This window comes from Saccostrea cucullata, unplaced genomic scaffold, assembly GCF_032062105.1.
Source record: "Saccostrea cucullata isolate Sc308-1 unplaced genomic scaffold, CSIRO_AGI_Scuc_v1 ctg213, whole genome shotgun sequence".
In the NCBI taxonomy this organism is placed as follows: domain Eukaryota; kingdom Metazoa; phylum Mollusca; class Bivalvia; order Ostreida; family Ostreidae; genus Saccostrea; species Saccostrea cuccullata.
In genome coordinates, this window is record NW_026930424.1 from 298991 (window position 1) to 314813 (window position 15823).

General features: G+C 33.2%; 1 protein-coding gene and 2 long non-coding RNA genes across 3 annotated transcripts; all 3 read right to left on the reverse strand.

Annotated features, from left to right (window-relative positions):
* Window positions 1-326: 326 nt before the first annotated feature.
* LOC134228515 (uncharacterized) lies at window positions 327-1906 on the reverse strand. Its single transcript, XR_009984012.1, has 3 exons — window positions 1762-1906; window positions 848-1007; window positions 327-651 (listed from the first exon to the last, which is right to left on the reverse strand). It is a non-coding gene; the product is annotated as an uncharacterized LOC134228515 (long non-coding RNA).
* Window positions 1907-4615: 2709 nt separating this feature from the next.
* LOC134228516 (uncharacterized) lies at window positions 4616-5225 on the reverse strand. The gene is made up of 3 exons (XR_009984013.1): window positions 5151-5225; window positions 4850-4927; window positions 4616-4668 (listed from the first exon to the last, which is right to left on the reverse strand). It is a non-coding gene; the product is annotated as an uncharacterized LOC134228516 (long non-coding RNA).
* Window positions 5226-5344: 119 nt separating this feature from the next.
* LOC134228526 (uncharacterized) lies at window positions 5345-13317 on the reverse strand. Its single transcript, XM_062710184.1, has 4 exons — window positions 13075-13317; window positions 12752-12871; window positions 12038-12113; window positions 5345-5402 (listed from the first exon to the last, which is right to left on the reverse strand). Exons 1-4 carry the CDS (start codon window positions 13307-13309, stop codon window positions 5345-5347), a joined length of 489 nt encoding a protein of 162 aa, XP_062566168.1. The 5' UTR covers window positions 13310-13317.
* Window positions 13318-15823: the final 2506 nt, after the last annotated feature.

The window sequence follows — 15823 nt, forward strand, 5'->3', positions numbered from 1 at the left end:
AAGCTTTTTTATCTCTTCACGGGCTTTAAATAAGCTTATGACAATTGAAAAAAATAAAAGAAAAAGAGACAAAGAGCCAAAACATCTATCACGATAAACAATAATTTTGCTTTACCCAGACAAAAGAGCTGGTAAACATTCCATCTCATATATTTCTATGCTACCAATACTAGTTTTATTCCATTTTGGATAATGAAAAACTCCTACATCTAACAAATAAGTTTTTGTTTTTTCGTGGGCGGGGGGGGGGGGGCATTGAATAATCAATATAAAATGTAAAAAAGAAAATGAAAAAAAATGTCTTTTTGGAAAAAGTTTGCTTTTATTTGAAAACATGTAAGAGTAGCAAATAAAGAACAAAATTCTAATCATAAAAATCTTTATCCACGCATTGTTTTTGGTATAGGTGATCAACAGCTCTGTCAACAATCCATTTTAGGTTAATAAGAGCCAAAGCGTTTTTAGAATCCTTTGGAGAGTATTCGTCATGAAAATTTGACATCGGTAAAATGTTTATAAATTCAAAATTGAGATTTTCACCAAGTCTTTTACATTCTTCTTCTACATTTTTATTGAGAAAGACTCCTTCCACATTATCAGAAGCCCCTCCTATCCTGTCTATGGCAGTGAACAAAATGCACAAAGGAATACCTAAAATTTAAGACATGTTTTTGTCATTATTTTAACAGACACGTGGACACAGCCTCACATATACAGCCTCCCTCACACGCAAATCTAACCTCACCCAAACACCCGGTCATTCTCACAAACACACACATAGGGAGAGAGAGAGAAGAGAGAGGGTCTTTAAAATTAAGAAAAATTCATGTCGTATGAGTTTCATTACCAAGGTCCTCGAGTATGATTTGAAGGTCCTTAAATTCGTCTATGCAATTTATCGCCTTATCAGCTCTTATAGTGAAAACCACACAATGCATTGAATTACGTATATCTGGATCATCACGATATACCATCTTGTCTTCCTTCATCTGTGATGCCGTTTTTATCTAAAAGAAAATTCTATCATTATAATTAAAAAAACATTTTTTAATGACCGACACCATGAGCATAAAAAAGAATACCTTATTCAAGATGAAGAAACGGTTATAAGAATGAAAAACCTCCACGATAGCACACACCTTTTTTAAACTGCAATTAGGCACTTGTATTGTCTTTGAAAGGGCGGAAGAATAAGGAGCCGCCGGAAGAAATACTTGATATGACCCTAATTTAGTATACTCTTTACAGCTCGCTTAACTGTAATGCTACATACAATTGATGTTCATATCATAGAAATATGACGTTACCATTTCCCCGCAAGCACTTTATCATGAGCGCTGTGCTAGTTCTCTAAAGATTAGCGTAAATAATATTATGACGTAGTATTTCAATAAGAAAACAACTTTTCTTCCTTTATGTGATTTTAGCAAGTATGAAATAGATGGAAATTGGATAAAAGATTAAAAGAACTTTTTGAAGTGCATAAAAAATGTGTGGTTGCGGGGAAACGGTGTGTGTTGATATTGAGTTAGAAATAGAAAATGGTATATTCGATGAAATGTGCGATTGCGGGGAAGGGGTTCATCCTTTTTTTTTATTTCTGCATTTTTAACTATAAAATCCGATTAATATCTAATAACTACTCGTATAAAATCCGATTTATATCTAATGATGTTTGACCATTAGAATACGCTATGTCTCCCTGGTGTTATCTGAAAAACTGCAGTTTACAGATTATTAACTATACATATATATATTTACCACTGAATGGGATTTGATAAATCCCTTAATGATAAGTTCAATTTCCTTCAGCGCTATACTATCAGCTTCAAGAATCCCTCTACAGTCAAATAATCTGATCGGTAGGTTTTTATCCTTTTCGTACTGAAGACAGTATGGACGTAGCTAAAATTGATGATAACACTTGTTTACAGTAATGCCACATTTGGAAGAAAAAAAATATTCAGTGCTTCTTCGAAGGATCTTTACTTAAGCTACATAATAGACAGCTACAAAAATAACAAAAAGTATTTTCATGCCTTCATTGTTACACTGCTAATGGAATTTGCTCCCACTGATGCTACCTTGTGCATTTCCCCATCATCTGATACAGCAGTTATACAAGTATTGACGAAAGAAGATTTCCCTGTACCTGATGGCCCAAGCATCAATATATTGAAATATTTTATTCCATCTGGCGGTTTTAAGGTTATTAATTGCTTTTTTATCATTTTCCAAACCTGGAACCACATACGTAGAATAAATAATGAGAAATTAAGAAAAGAAAAAAGTTTAAATGCTTACTTTTAAGAATATATATTTTTAAAAATGAATAAAACAATCCAAAGAATGTCAAAAAGGTTCAACCTAAGTGTTTAATTTATTTAATTATATGATACATATACATTTTATCGAATATAAACATATATCAGAGAGGTAACAAACAAAAGACGACCGGTTGATGCCTGCAATGATTTTCTTCACTGTTCCCCCTTGTGACACACATCTCTGTATTTAAGGATATTTTAATGAAATTTCCTTTGATTTAACTTACAACTTTATATGCAAATAGAATTGTTAAAATAGAAATAAAAGAGGTAGTAAAAAAAGTCATGATATTTAAATCGAATCGATCTTTTTCATTTTCTTTTTGTAGTTATAAACATAGAAATATTCTTTGTTTTATACCCGTTCTGTTAGGAACTGTTCTTTGTCATGGAACTTACGCCATAACCGATGAGTTTCGCTTCTGTTTCCTTCCAAAACATCTTTAAAAAATCAGTCAAATGAAATATTACGCTGCATAAAAAAAGAAGCACACAAAGATACCCACCCTTAGAGAGAGAGAGAGAGAGAGACAGAGACAGAGAGAGATATTTTCTTTATACAATGCATATGAAATGCTTATGGTATGGGTATAACTCATTACATTTTCACGGAGAGAGGGTTGCATGTAGACTATTTACGTTTCCAAAATTTTTTCTATAAGACTTCGGTCGAGACCTTAGAAACCGAAGCCCCGTGACAGCGGCATGCGTTGGCAGGATAAAGATCCCTCACTGCTCAATGGCCCTGAGTGCCGAGTAAATGTCAAAATTTGAAGCCCTTCACCGGCATACGGTGACGTATCCATCTGAGTGAAAAATTCTAGAGATGGACGTTAAACAATACACAATTAATCAATCTTTAAGATTCCGTATGTAAATTAGAAAAAAAATCCATGTCCTCATTAAATTTCATGGCATGAGTAGGAATGTTCTATGTTTTGTGTCATTGAAATGAACCGTTCACGGTAGCTCAGTCGGTAGAGCGCTCGCTTCGTGCTCGGGGGGTCGTGAGTTCGTATCTCGGCCGCGACTGATCTAAGTCGATAAAAATGGGTAGCAACTGTTCCCTCGCCACGCGCTCGGGACTTTGAAGTGAAAGTTGCGGGTCCTTCGGTCGAGACCTTAGGAACCGAGGCCCCGTGTCAGCGGCAGGCGTTGGCACGATAAAGATCCCTCATTGCTCAATGGCCATAAGAGCCGAGTAAAGGTCAAAATTTGAAGCCCTTCACCGACATACGGTGACGTCCCCATATGAGTGAAAAATTCTCGAGAGGGACGTTAAACAATATACAATCAATCAATCATTGAAATGACAAATGAAATGCAAATTTTTTTTTTTTCCAAAAACAATTCTTGAATTACGAAAGCATGTGACAAGTCAATTGAAAAATAAAAAAAGAACGTTTTACGCCTGCATTTTTAACATGAAACACTGACACGACTTATGATGTATGCAGAAGTGGAGCGTCGTATTTCATGTATATATTTGAATTTATCGGATCAAACATTGAATTCATCTCTTAACACACAACATGCAATTTTATAAAACATACTGAAATAATTCAGAATCAAAATCAATTGTCCCATTCCATCTTCTGGAAGCTTAATGATATGCTCTTATTGTTAAAACAACAATCTCAATCCTCGGAGATCACGTGATACCGGGTATAAAGGGTTTAGAAGTAAATTAATCCAAGTTCTTAGACAGATCTAAACTGTAGTTGCTATGTGTCTCTTGGTTGTCAATTAAGGTGGGGAAAAACTGATAAACAAGACTTGTATGTATATGACTTTGTTGTGTTTTATTGCAGGGGATGATTGCTATTTAAATAAGCTAGGAAGCACAAGCGCTCCAGGACAAAATTGAACACTGTAAATATTGATAATTAAAATTTCTGATTGCTGGCCACTCTTACAATTAGTTACATCTTTAACGAATCTAAAAGCAGACCACACATGCCTTCCTTGCAACACTCTATTTTCAAAGGGCGGCACTGAAGTTCTTCGATCTGTCAATATATTTTTTCTAAGAGCTACATTTTTGCAGCTAAGCGTAAAGATGCTGATACTGCCTGCTATGTCACGCAGGAAATAAGTTTGTTACATGTATAAACTAAAATCATAATGCATAATATTAGCTTGTTATGCGCTGAAAGATCAAATATAGGGTATTTAATTAGATAGTAATCAGTAAAACGATAAAATGTAAGTTTTTTGTTTTACGTTCAAAGCATTTAAAAAAATCAATTAAACTATGAATTTTTTTATTTAAATATATAATGTAAAGAACATATTTTACCTTTGTCTTTTGAAGTTTGTACACGATTTTTTTCTTGCCGCGCTGTAAAAGTTACAGTAGGATTCTAATATTTATTTTCTTCGTAAGGAAACGATAAAATTGATTAAAAACGAGGATATCCTCTTAATTCAAAAAATAACATCAAAACGTCTTTGCAATTTTCCTTTACATTCAATTAAGTTTAGTTTTGAACTTTATAAGCTAAATTATCAAATTGCTTTACCCTCGCCATTTGGAAATTGTGCAAGACTTAATTGTTCAGGAGCAGCCTCGATGTTAATATTCGAAGGATTTTTGCACACTGAGAGGAAATGGAAAAAATAACTATGTGAACATTTTAATCGATATCAGCAAATCATATTACCTCTAAAATGGTTTTGTGGAATTATGAACAATTAAGATAAGATTTGATCATAGTACCTCTAAAATGGAAATGAGTAACCTTGATATCGTTTTGATAAATATACTGCTTTGATTGTCGCAAAATGTTCCTTGCATACCTTAATCTTTTTTTTTCAACATACCTGATCCATAATTACACTTTTTAAATATGATGACAATTGTTACAATTATAGCTCCAAGGGTAAGAAGACTTCCAACTAAAGCCCTAAAATATATATAATATATTTATACAATGTAATAATGAATGTATTTAAATAACATTTTCACCTATCTGTTTGAGGAGGATTAAAAGGGATGTTGTTAGGTTTTTTTTATTTTACCATTTCTCTGTACTTCCATTCGTCCCTCCATTGGTTGAGAGAATTGGCCGTGAACTGAAAATAAAATAACATCAATCAAATTTTATATTTAAAGACGTACAACACATGGGGGAGATAACTCTTGCAATTTCAATTGAAGGTTTAACGTGACGTCGAATTTAACGTAACGTTACGTTATAATTTATAATTAATTCACGCTAACTAGTCTGATCCTGATTTTTAAGAAGAAAGCTAGCGGCAAATAATTATTATTAGGTCAAGCATAGTTTTTAACCTATTTCGGGTATGCTGAATCCGAAAAAAATATGCTGGCTTTCAGGAAATGAAGTTAAGATAATCAAAATGGCGATTCAAAATGGCGGACATTCAATTTTCCTATTTTTTTTGTCTATTGTTATTTATTTTGCTTCAGTCAGATATTTACATTTGCAAATATCCATACACTGCAGATTGGTATTTTTCCTCTGCATTTCACTATTCTACAACTGAATTATGGTGCAGCTGTAGTAATAAGTCTAAATTGCAATTCAAAATGGCGGAAACCCATTTTTTCTAATTATTTCTTTGTGTTGTTCAAACACAACGAGTTAACGAATTATATATGGTTTTTATGAAACGGATTTCTGTTTTATTATTTCTATTATTAAGATAAGTTTTTGACGACAATTATACGAAGAACTTTTACCTATTACCTCTCTAACCATGCTTCTTTATATAAGAAGTCAATATTACGACACGATAATTGCTTTTTAGAGGACAATATGACAATTAAGCTACCCCAAGAGCAGTATTCCCCTAGGCCAAAAGCGAATGAACATTGTAGTTCGAGGGGTTGTTAAATCATCTCTGTTGTTCAAGGGATTGTTAAATCATCTCAGTGTTGAAAAAAAAATGTATATTTTCATGTGGAAGGCCTAGTGGAACATAACTTAGCATATTGATTTGAAAATGATAGACCACAACAAATCCGAGAACTAGGAATTATTAAATCATATAAATTTAAATGTGATATACCGTATTATATATCAACAAATTCATTAAGAATTATAAAGACTTAGATACGAAAACCATAAATATTCTTGATTGCACAGCTGTGATTCTGCGTCCCTGCATTTGTATTTTGATATTCATAGCCAAAAATTATCCACTGTATTCAGAAGTATTTGTTGTTGTTATCTTCTTTTGTTATAAATAAATTGAAGCGACTGCAAATTTCCCTATTTTGGAATATTGTATATATTCAAAATCAAAATCGATTATCCATACATAATTTTTGTCATACTTGGATATGGAATAAGGTGATGTTAATTTTAAATTTACAAAACGGAAAGAGGAAAATATCTGTGTTTATTTCCCCCCCATTCTTGTTTTAACAAAGTAGTGTGGATCAAGATGCCAACAAAGGTTCTTGGAGTGTTCAAGATATTTGCATTGTCAAGAGATTGATTGATTGTATATTGTTTAACGGCCCTCGAGAGAATTTTTCACTCATATGGAGACGTCACCGTATGCCGGTGAAAGGAGGGAGTGCTCTACCGCATTGTCAAGAGAAGTGTTGACTGGATCAAAGTCAAGAATGGCTTCGGCTTATTGATACAAAAGCTTGTGCGTGAGAGAAATCACAAAGAATCTACAGGTCCTTGTAGATCTCGGAATTACATGTACACCATTTTTCTCTCCAAAAAAGTTATTTAATGCCCTGTTCGAATTAAACGGAAATTTACTGCAAATTAGCTCCGCTCAGCGTTCACACGGAGAATTTATTGCGAATTAGTATAATTCGAATTAGTTTACTGCGCATTAAATTACTTTGCATTAGCTCCGTGTGAACGCTAAGCGAAGCTAATTCGAATAAAATTTTGAGGCATGCGTAATGGCAAAAGTAGATTAAATGCCACATGTCCGTGGTAAAATTGAAGTATTTGTGCTATTTTTGAGTAAAAAACTAAGAAAAATTGTATTAATCACTAAAATGTGTGTACAGACACTGTAACATTATGCCAAATGCATCTGCTACTGCATAATGTGACGTGATTTGCAAATGACGTCATAATAGCCTAACTGACGCCTGGCCGTAAAAGTAGAATTTTAATTCGCATTAGTTTACTTCGCATTAGCTGTCGTGTGAACGCAATTTAATTCGCATTAGTTTGATTCGGATTAGCTTCCTTCGCATTAATTTACTGCGAATTAAACTCGTCGTGTGAACAGGGCATTAGATGATCAAGTTGGAGAATTTTCTTGCTAGCTAATGGTTTAAACGACCTTTTTACCCGAAAAGACAACAAATTCAAACACAAGAGAAAGATAAATGTCTTATCAGAGATTTTTTCCCCATTTTGCATAAGGTGTTGGAAAACAAAATAGTATTTTAACATTTGAAAATAAATGAGTTGTTCCTTGAGCTTTTGAAAAGACTAAAATGCTGAAGTCTGAAACAAAAAGTATTTAAAGTCGGATTAAAGGATGTTAGGGAGAGAATACTAAGCTCTTACAAGTCTTAATTTCAAAAGCTAGTACATAGGGTTCGATGAAGTCCGGCAAGAATTTCTTCAGTCATATTTGATGGTGTGCTGGTGGATGATGAAGTGGAAGTGCTAGCTGAAAATGACAGCGATTCGGCAGTGATTAACGTGGGCAGGGGCTTATATTTTTAACTTGGAACACGGTCAAATGTGCGAAAACATTTGGAAAGTGTTGAATTGAGTTTGTTTTAACTATGAGCTCCCAAAATTAAACTTTTCTAGTATTATTTTTGTTTGAACATTAGGGAGGGAAAGGGTAAGTGGATGGTTGACGATTGAATGAAATGTGAAAATGATATTGATTTAAGCATTCTGCGCTAAGTAAAGAAGCAGTCTGTAGTTCTTTAAGCAGTGCTTTAGTATTGTTTTTGAGTATCCTCTTGCAGCTCTAACTGTTCTCATACTAGCATATTGCATATCGGTGTGCTATTGTTCATTCTTTCCAAAATAGACACCTGTAGAATTCAAGTTCAACCTTCTAGCCCTGCAATCATTCATTATAAATTGTTTTGGCAAAAAATCTATCTGATCTAGAGCTTAAGAAAAATTTAATACACTTCACTCATTGTAGTTCATGTCAATAGAATGCTAAGAAGGAAAATGTGTTATTCCAAAAATGTCTTTTAGTTGTGTAACATATACAGTCTCCACTAACATGCATCGAAAATTATTTGAAATTTCGCATTCTTTTTATGTATATGCATGTAAGGCAAGCACAATACCTGGTAGTACGTGATACAAAGATAGGCAGATATAGTGGCAGCCTCACAATACTAAGTCAAATGAGATGGGATGGATGTTCTTGGTCCAAAATATGAATAGGCCATTGCAGGTATTTTTCTTAAATTTAAATCATAACTGTCAGCTGCACCATCATTTAGTTGTAGAATAATAAGATGAGGAGGGGGGAAACACCATTCTGTTGTGTATGGATATCTGTAAAATTCTGAACATTTGTTTATTTTATACAAAACAACTCAGAATTAAGAATTTTGAGTATTTTTTGAAATTGAAGAATTCGCCTTTTAAATCGTCATTTTGAGCAAATTTACACAATTTTATGATGATTATAATGATAATATTATCGTTCTTTATCATATTCATATAGTTGCATTACGCTCAGTAAGATTTAAACATCTTTTCTCCTATTTGAAAGATACAAAGAGGAATAAAGATTAATTGATTGATTGGTTGTATATTGTTTCACGTCTTTCTCGAGAATATTTTTCACTCATATGGAGACGTCACCGTATGCCGGTTAAGGGCTTCAAATTTTGACCTTTACTCGGCACTCAGGGCCATTTAGCAATGAGGGATCTTTATCATGCCAACTCCTTCCGCTGACACGGGGCCTCGGTTTTTAAGGTCTCATCCGAAGGACCTGCAGCTTTCACTTTAAAGTGCCGAGCGCATGGCAAAGGAACAGTTGATACCCAATTTTTATCGACTAAGGTCAGTCGCGGCCGTGATAAATTCACGACCTCCCGATCAAGGAAGGAACGCACTACCGACTGAGCTACCGTGAACGGTAGAAATAATTAGAAAAGAAAATGGATATCCACCATTTTTAATCGCCATTTTGACTTATAACTTACAGCTGTAACATCATTAAGATGTGGAATAGTGAGAATCGGAAGACAATTTACCAATCTGCAGTATATGGGTATTTGCAAATGTAAAATTATGAACGAAGCAGAATAAAGAAACAATAGACAAATAGATCAGAGAAAATTCGTATTAAGTGTAGAAACGACTACATTTTCTGAGTTTCCGTAATAATGTTAGCATACTTTTATAATTTTTTTTGTAGTTGCTTTACATTTAGTGAGATATACATGCATTCTTTTTCCTGTTTGAATAACATTAAGAGAAAAAATAAGAAAATTGGATGTCCGTCATTTTGAATTGCCAGTTTAACCATCTTAACGCAATTTTCAAGAAGGCCAGCATAATTTTTTTTTTGGATTTGGATACCCGAAATAGATTTTAAAAAAAAACTATGCTGAACAAAGTAATAATTATTTGCCGCTAGAAGTATTTTATTTTTATAGATCGGACCAGACTGAACGTAGAACTTACCTGATGTATCTTTAATTTATATATTTTTGGTCACAAAGCTAAATGATCTAATGTATTAGAGGGGTTAAGTTACAAGTGACGTAACGTCGTGTATGCGAAATGTTGACCTGCACGTAATATCTAACGCCGAGTCAAAGATGTGATTTAGTTATACCTCTATACGTAATCAATCGAAATGAGTAAGTTAGAATGATTATTAGGCATTTTGCTCGTAGCATATCTAAGAATTCTAATTTAAAGAAATTAAAGCTTAGTTGAAATTCGTACCAACTTTTAATTATATAAATCATGTACAATGAATAAGTATTATATGCATTGCCATGTCACTGTATTGAAGCGGTTCTTTCAATATTTTTATATCTCTGCAGTACAAGCTTTTCTACAAAGCTTTAAAAAGCTGGGGCAGCTAAAAATTATTGATGGAAAGTAAGAGCAACCACAAACAGAAATTAAATATGAAATCATATTTCGACATATCATTTGAACAATAAAAAATAAAGACTTCATATTTGGTATGCATGCTTCACTGATTGAGCTCTTTTAAATGACACCATGGTAAATGACCTTCTGATTTTGACTGTGACCTATACGCTAAATATAGCTTATTTTTCGGCAAACTTTAACCTTCGCCACATTTTTTTAAGAAAAAAGATAGAAACTAGATATTTGACATATATACTTTACTGATTAAGCCCTTTCACATGACCCCAAGTTCAATGACCTTGTGACATTGACTGCATCCTATATGCTAAAAATATCTTATTTGAATCTATACCATAACTTTTGAGCCATGAGAGATAAAGACTTCATATTTAGTATGCATACTTCACTAATCAATTTCTTTCATATGACACCAAGATCATTGACCTTGTGACCTTGACTGTGACCTATATGCTAAAAATATATTTTTTTAACCCTCACCATAACTTTTGAACCATGAAAGATGGAGATTTCATATTAAATATTTATACTCCACTAATCAAGTTCTTTCACATGACGCCAAAGTCAATGGCCTAGTGACCTTGACTGTGAACTATATGCTATAAATATTTTTTTTTCGAACTTTGCTGCCGCCCGGCGCATAGTGTTTCACAAACACATCTTGTTTTAATTTGAGAAATTTGTAGACATCTTCATTTAATTGATCTTGACTTTAATTAAGTGGACAAATCCAAGACTATCTCATGTTATGAAATTACACAATAAATTAAATTTAATTTAATGTAGAACATAGAAAGACCAAGTTTTTCCTCAAATTCAATTTTTCTGAAACTTTGATATTTTGTTCTAGGGTACAAAATCTCTTTTTATATATAATATAAAAAAAATTCAACCACACATTTTTTGTCCACAGAGTCTGAAATGTGGCCTATACATTTTAATATCTCGAGATATTTTCACTCATATGGGGACGTCACCGTATGCCGGTGAAGGCCTCAAATTTAGACCTATACATGGCACTCAGGGCCATTGAGCAGTGAGGGTTCAGTGCCGACCGTGAAATGGGACCTACGTTTTAAGGTCCAATCCGAAAGACTCGTGACTTTCCCATCTGATGCCGAGCGCTTGCCGAAGGAACAGTCACTACCTATTTTTACGTCTTAGATTTGGTGCAGCGCCACGAACGAAAATCGAACCCGGGCCTCCAAATTACTTCAATTCCTTCCGGTATAACAGGAAGGGTTCAAAATGACTTTGAACAACTTCCGTTTTGTACGACCCGACTTTAGGTTTTAAAAACCCAATTTCCGGTGGATATAAAATGATTTGAAACACCCTATATGTCTATATGCTATAAACATTTGAAAATATTTTTTCTGAAAAATGCATATGTTATAATTACTTCCGTTGGACGATGGAAGTAATGCTAAAATTCAAAACACTGGAGACAAATGTACAATTCAAGATATACTCTCACAAGCCACATTGAAAACGAGCTAACTAAATAATGAGTTAGATTTTGAGATCAGTACATTAGTTAATAATTTTGCAATTCCAGGGAAAAAAACAACCTCACGATCGAGTTTATAATGAATAAATAAATAAATAAATATTTAAAAAAAAATTAAGCTAAGAATATTTTACCACGACATATTAGAACAGCAGGATGGATCAGCCTTATAACACATTCTGTCTTTAATTATGTCTAAACATGCAGGATCTGTTAGAAAAGAAAAAAAATGAATCAGAAGTAAGATGGAGAGAGGAGGGGTGGGTTGGAGGGTACACGTCTTGTTTATTAAAATCCAAGGATGGAAAAATAAAGAAAACATTGTTGAATCTAAATTTTCGTAGATATGAAATGTTTAAAAATTCATAAAACATTGATCTAAGAAATTTTCAAAGTTTCTGTGACAACGAGGGGTAAGAATGCCTTGATGCTACGTTCTATTTCCATTGGTGAAGTCTTCAGAATTAGAGGCGCGTTTTGTCGTCTGACTGGGTCAGCATGGCGTTATGGATTGCGTAAAACATGCCGATCCCAATCCAGTTTTAAATGTTAAATGTGGTTGTTTTTCCAGTTAAAGAATATAATAACGATAAAACATGTATAATAGAGCGATTTACGGATTGGAAAAAATATATATTTTTGAGAATTGACGGTGTAAACCATTTTCACATCGACATCTTATCCCTACATCATCTAATATGTATTTTTTTATTGAACGGTCATAGAATTTAAGAAGAGGTGTAGGTTGTGTTGGAAGAGGAGACAATGACTTGACTGTTATCTTAAGGAAAACTGTCTCTTGAAATTTTCGTACTTTCAAAAGTCTTTTATTATTTCTGAAAACCTACATTTATAAATCATCTTTGAGAAATAAAACTTGTTTGGACAGCCGCTTTTAAATTCTGAACAATTTCTGAAGTTTGGAGCCTTATTCTCTTCAAATTTATAGGTGTAAATAGGACAACTACCTGAAAGTATACAAAACGGTGTTTACTTCTGCTTATAGAGTCAACACTCAATTATTACAAATTTTATAAATAATAACTGCTTTTAACGTTATAATAGTATTGTTATATGTACTTACTTTTAGAAAAGCAATTGGTGATCGCTAAAATTTGGCGTCACATTTTTATATCTGAGTACTGGAATTTCTTAAAATATTTAACCTTACCGCCAACGTGTGGAACATTACGTCCACAAAACTCCACGGTCTCGTTTAGAAAACTGCTTGGCATACAATGGTATACATAAGGTGCATTTTCAAAATTGTCACAACCCAACCTCGATGCTGCACGTTTCCATTCTGAAAAATTCTTCGGCATGGGACAAGTCGAGACTCTCTTTACAAAGTTTGGTAATGTCAAACTAAAGTGCTGAAAATAAAATAAAAGATTAACAATTTCCATGGTTAATACATTTTTCTTTTGCTCGTTACAAAATACATGTACCAGTGTTGTTCAATTCATTGAAAAGTTTAAAAACACATATGAACAGAAACCTGAAAGAACAGATTTATATTTTATGTAAAAAGTAATATTCTGACTGTACACAAATTTTTGAAATGCTGATATTAAAGGAGGAACAGGGCCTTGTGAAGAAAAAAATCCTGTCAATGATTTTTTTTTCGCATTCTTTATATTACACTTTAAAACGGTCTTGTAATGAGATTTCGTACTTATTCCAAAAATATTGCCTCACAAATCTGGCTCGGTAAGTGTATGTACGTATGAAGTTTCAATAATTCATTTTTACTGGTCCATCTTGGAGTCCGTATTGCGATTTTTTACGAACAAGTAATGAATATGTTAGATTATTAAGTATTTGATTGGGGTAATTTCTGCATTTTTTTTTTCAGACAGCTTCAACGACAAAAACCTCATTTTGGAAAAAAAATAAATATTTTAATAATTTTTTCAAATTCCATCGTTAATATTCCTGCATAAATATTGCAGGGTGAAGCTTACCTCAATATTGCACATGACTTCGGTAAATTATATGATGTTAAAATTACTTCACATATGTATTTTCCGAGAGCCGAATATCAATTTTACGTCAAACAAAATATAAACATGCAAAAGTATCTTTAATTCGAGAAAATCTCTGAAATCAAGCACGAAAATATATACTGTATATTAATTGAAGAAAAATCTGCTTTAGATATTTATTACTATACATTACCTGTTGTCATACGAAATGCATTCTGCATTACCTCCCCGTATTAACCCTGACAGAGGAATAAATGATTATGGAATTAAACTATTGACTCTATGTAAGGCTAGCACTTTAAGAATACTGAACGGACGACACAGTAGAAATTTGGATAGAGATTTCACCTTAATGTGACCGAAGGGTAGAATTAGAATGTCTTCCCATAACCTTGCAATTGATACTGGCAGGCATAGACATATTGTGAAGGAATTAAGTTTTTGTGAATTTTGTAAAAAAAAGTATCATAGAAGACGAATTTCATTTTGTTTTAATTTGTCCCCTATACAAGGGCTTGAGAAGTAAATATGTTAAAAGTTATTACTGGAAAAAACCATCCGCATTCAAGCTAGTCCAATTATTAAGTGTACAAAACTTTTCTGAGCTTTGTAATTTAGGTAAATTTCTGCATTTAGCCTTTAAGTTAAGAGATGAAAAAATGTGATTCATTCTTCGTTTGTCCAACCTTTATATCAGTATATTTATTAACATTTATTATGTGACTCAAAGTTTTTATATTTAATGTATAGACGCGCCACACCAAGTGACTTCATTATAGGCGCTGTTTTCTTCATGTATATTGATACCATACCATACCAATCTGTTTTTTCTCAATTATATTTGTAATAAATTCGCAGCTAGGATAAGGCTGCCCGTAAAATATCAAACTGTTCAAACTGTATTAACTTCTCTGAACTACCTAGATATGACGTCATAAGACAATATGACGTCACGTCACTGCATACTTGAGCTGACATGACGGGGAAAGTATCATAATTATTACACGGCATGTAGATTTATTATGGGAATTTGTATTCAATTTCAGAATAAGGGTTGTATTTAAGCGTGTGTGTGCTGTTATTATGTTTAACATTTAATACTTAAATGCCTCTATTCCTTTTGCTTGTCCGATATGCATATATTCAAGCAATAGCAAAAGATTATGTTTGAAACGCTCCCCTTACACTTCTGTAGACAGAGTTAGAATTTATGAATCGTGTTTATATTGGACTGGCACAAGTAGAAGACATCCTGCGTGAATCTAAAAGAGAAGTAAGTCTTCTAACTGAATTTTGCTGGGGGGTCGTATGTATGTTTATCTGTTTTTGAATAAATCGCGATAAACTGTGGAAAACACCCCTCTTTACGTTGGTAATTTTAATTTATCGTAAAATATTTTCTTAAGAAGTAAAAAATGAAACCTGCCCCAGCACTTTTTATGTACCAGAGATCACGATGAATCGATCTATGTAACAAACTTTGCACAATATTTTCGTTTTGCACTTGTGCCGAGGTGATTTTTGTGCAGCATTGAAGAATATCAAAAATGTCCGTCACGTGATCAACACAGTCATCTGACATCACAAAAATGCTTTATTATAACACCTGATTAAACTGTTATCTCAAGTTGACTGCAATTTCAAACAAGGATCACATATTGAAATTAAAATCAAGCTCATAATAAAATGTGTACTTTTTAGACATGTTAAGCCTTCGGACAGCCTTATCATAACTGCGTTGTGGTGATACGTATGTATTAAGCAATAAAAGAATAATAATAGTGGTACCTGTAACCTGTTTATTATGAAATAAAACTGATCATGGTGGATGTAGCTATTTTGTAATTGATCTCGCTGCACTTAAAATTCAATCACTACTGCAGGGTAAAGAGAAACGGATCTGTGGATTTGATAAATTCACAATGTCTAAATATT

Bases quoted from the DNA above. Each gene is read 5' to 3' on its own strand.
- LOC134228526 (XM_062710184.1), bottom strand. From the start codon at position 13,309: ATGGAAATTGTTAATCTTTTATTTTATTTTCAGCACTTTAGTTTGACA. The intron at 12,872-13,074 runs GTAAGGTTAAAT...GTATACTTTCAG, and splicing joins TAATGTTCCACACGTTGGCG to GTAGTTGTCCTATTTACACC. The intron at 5,403-12,037 runs GTAAAATATTCT...TTTTATTTTCAG, and splicing joins TGCTGTTCTAATATGTCGTG to TTCACGGCCAATTCTCTCAA.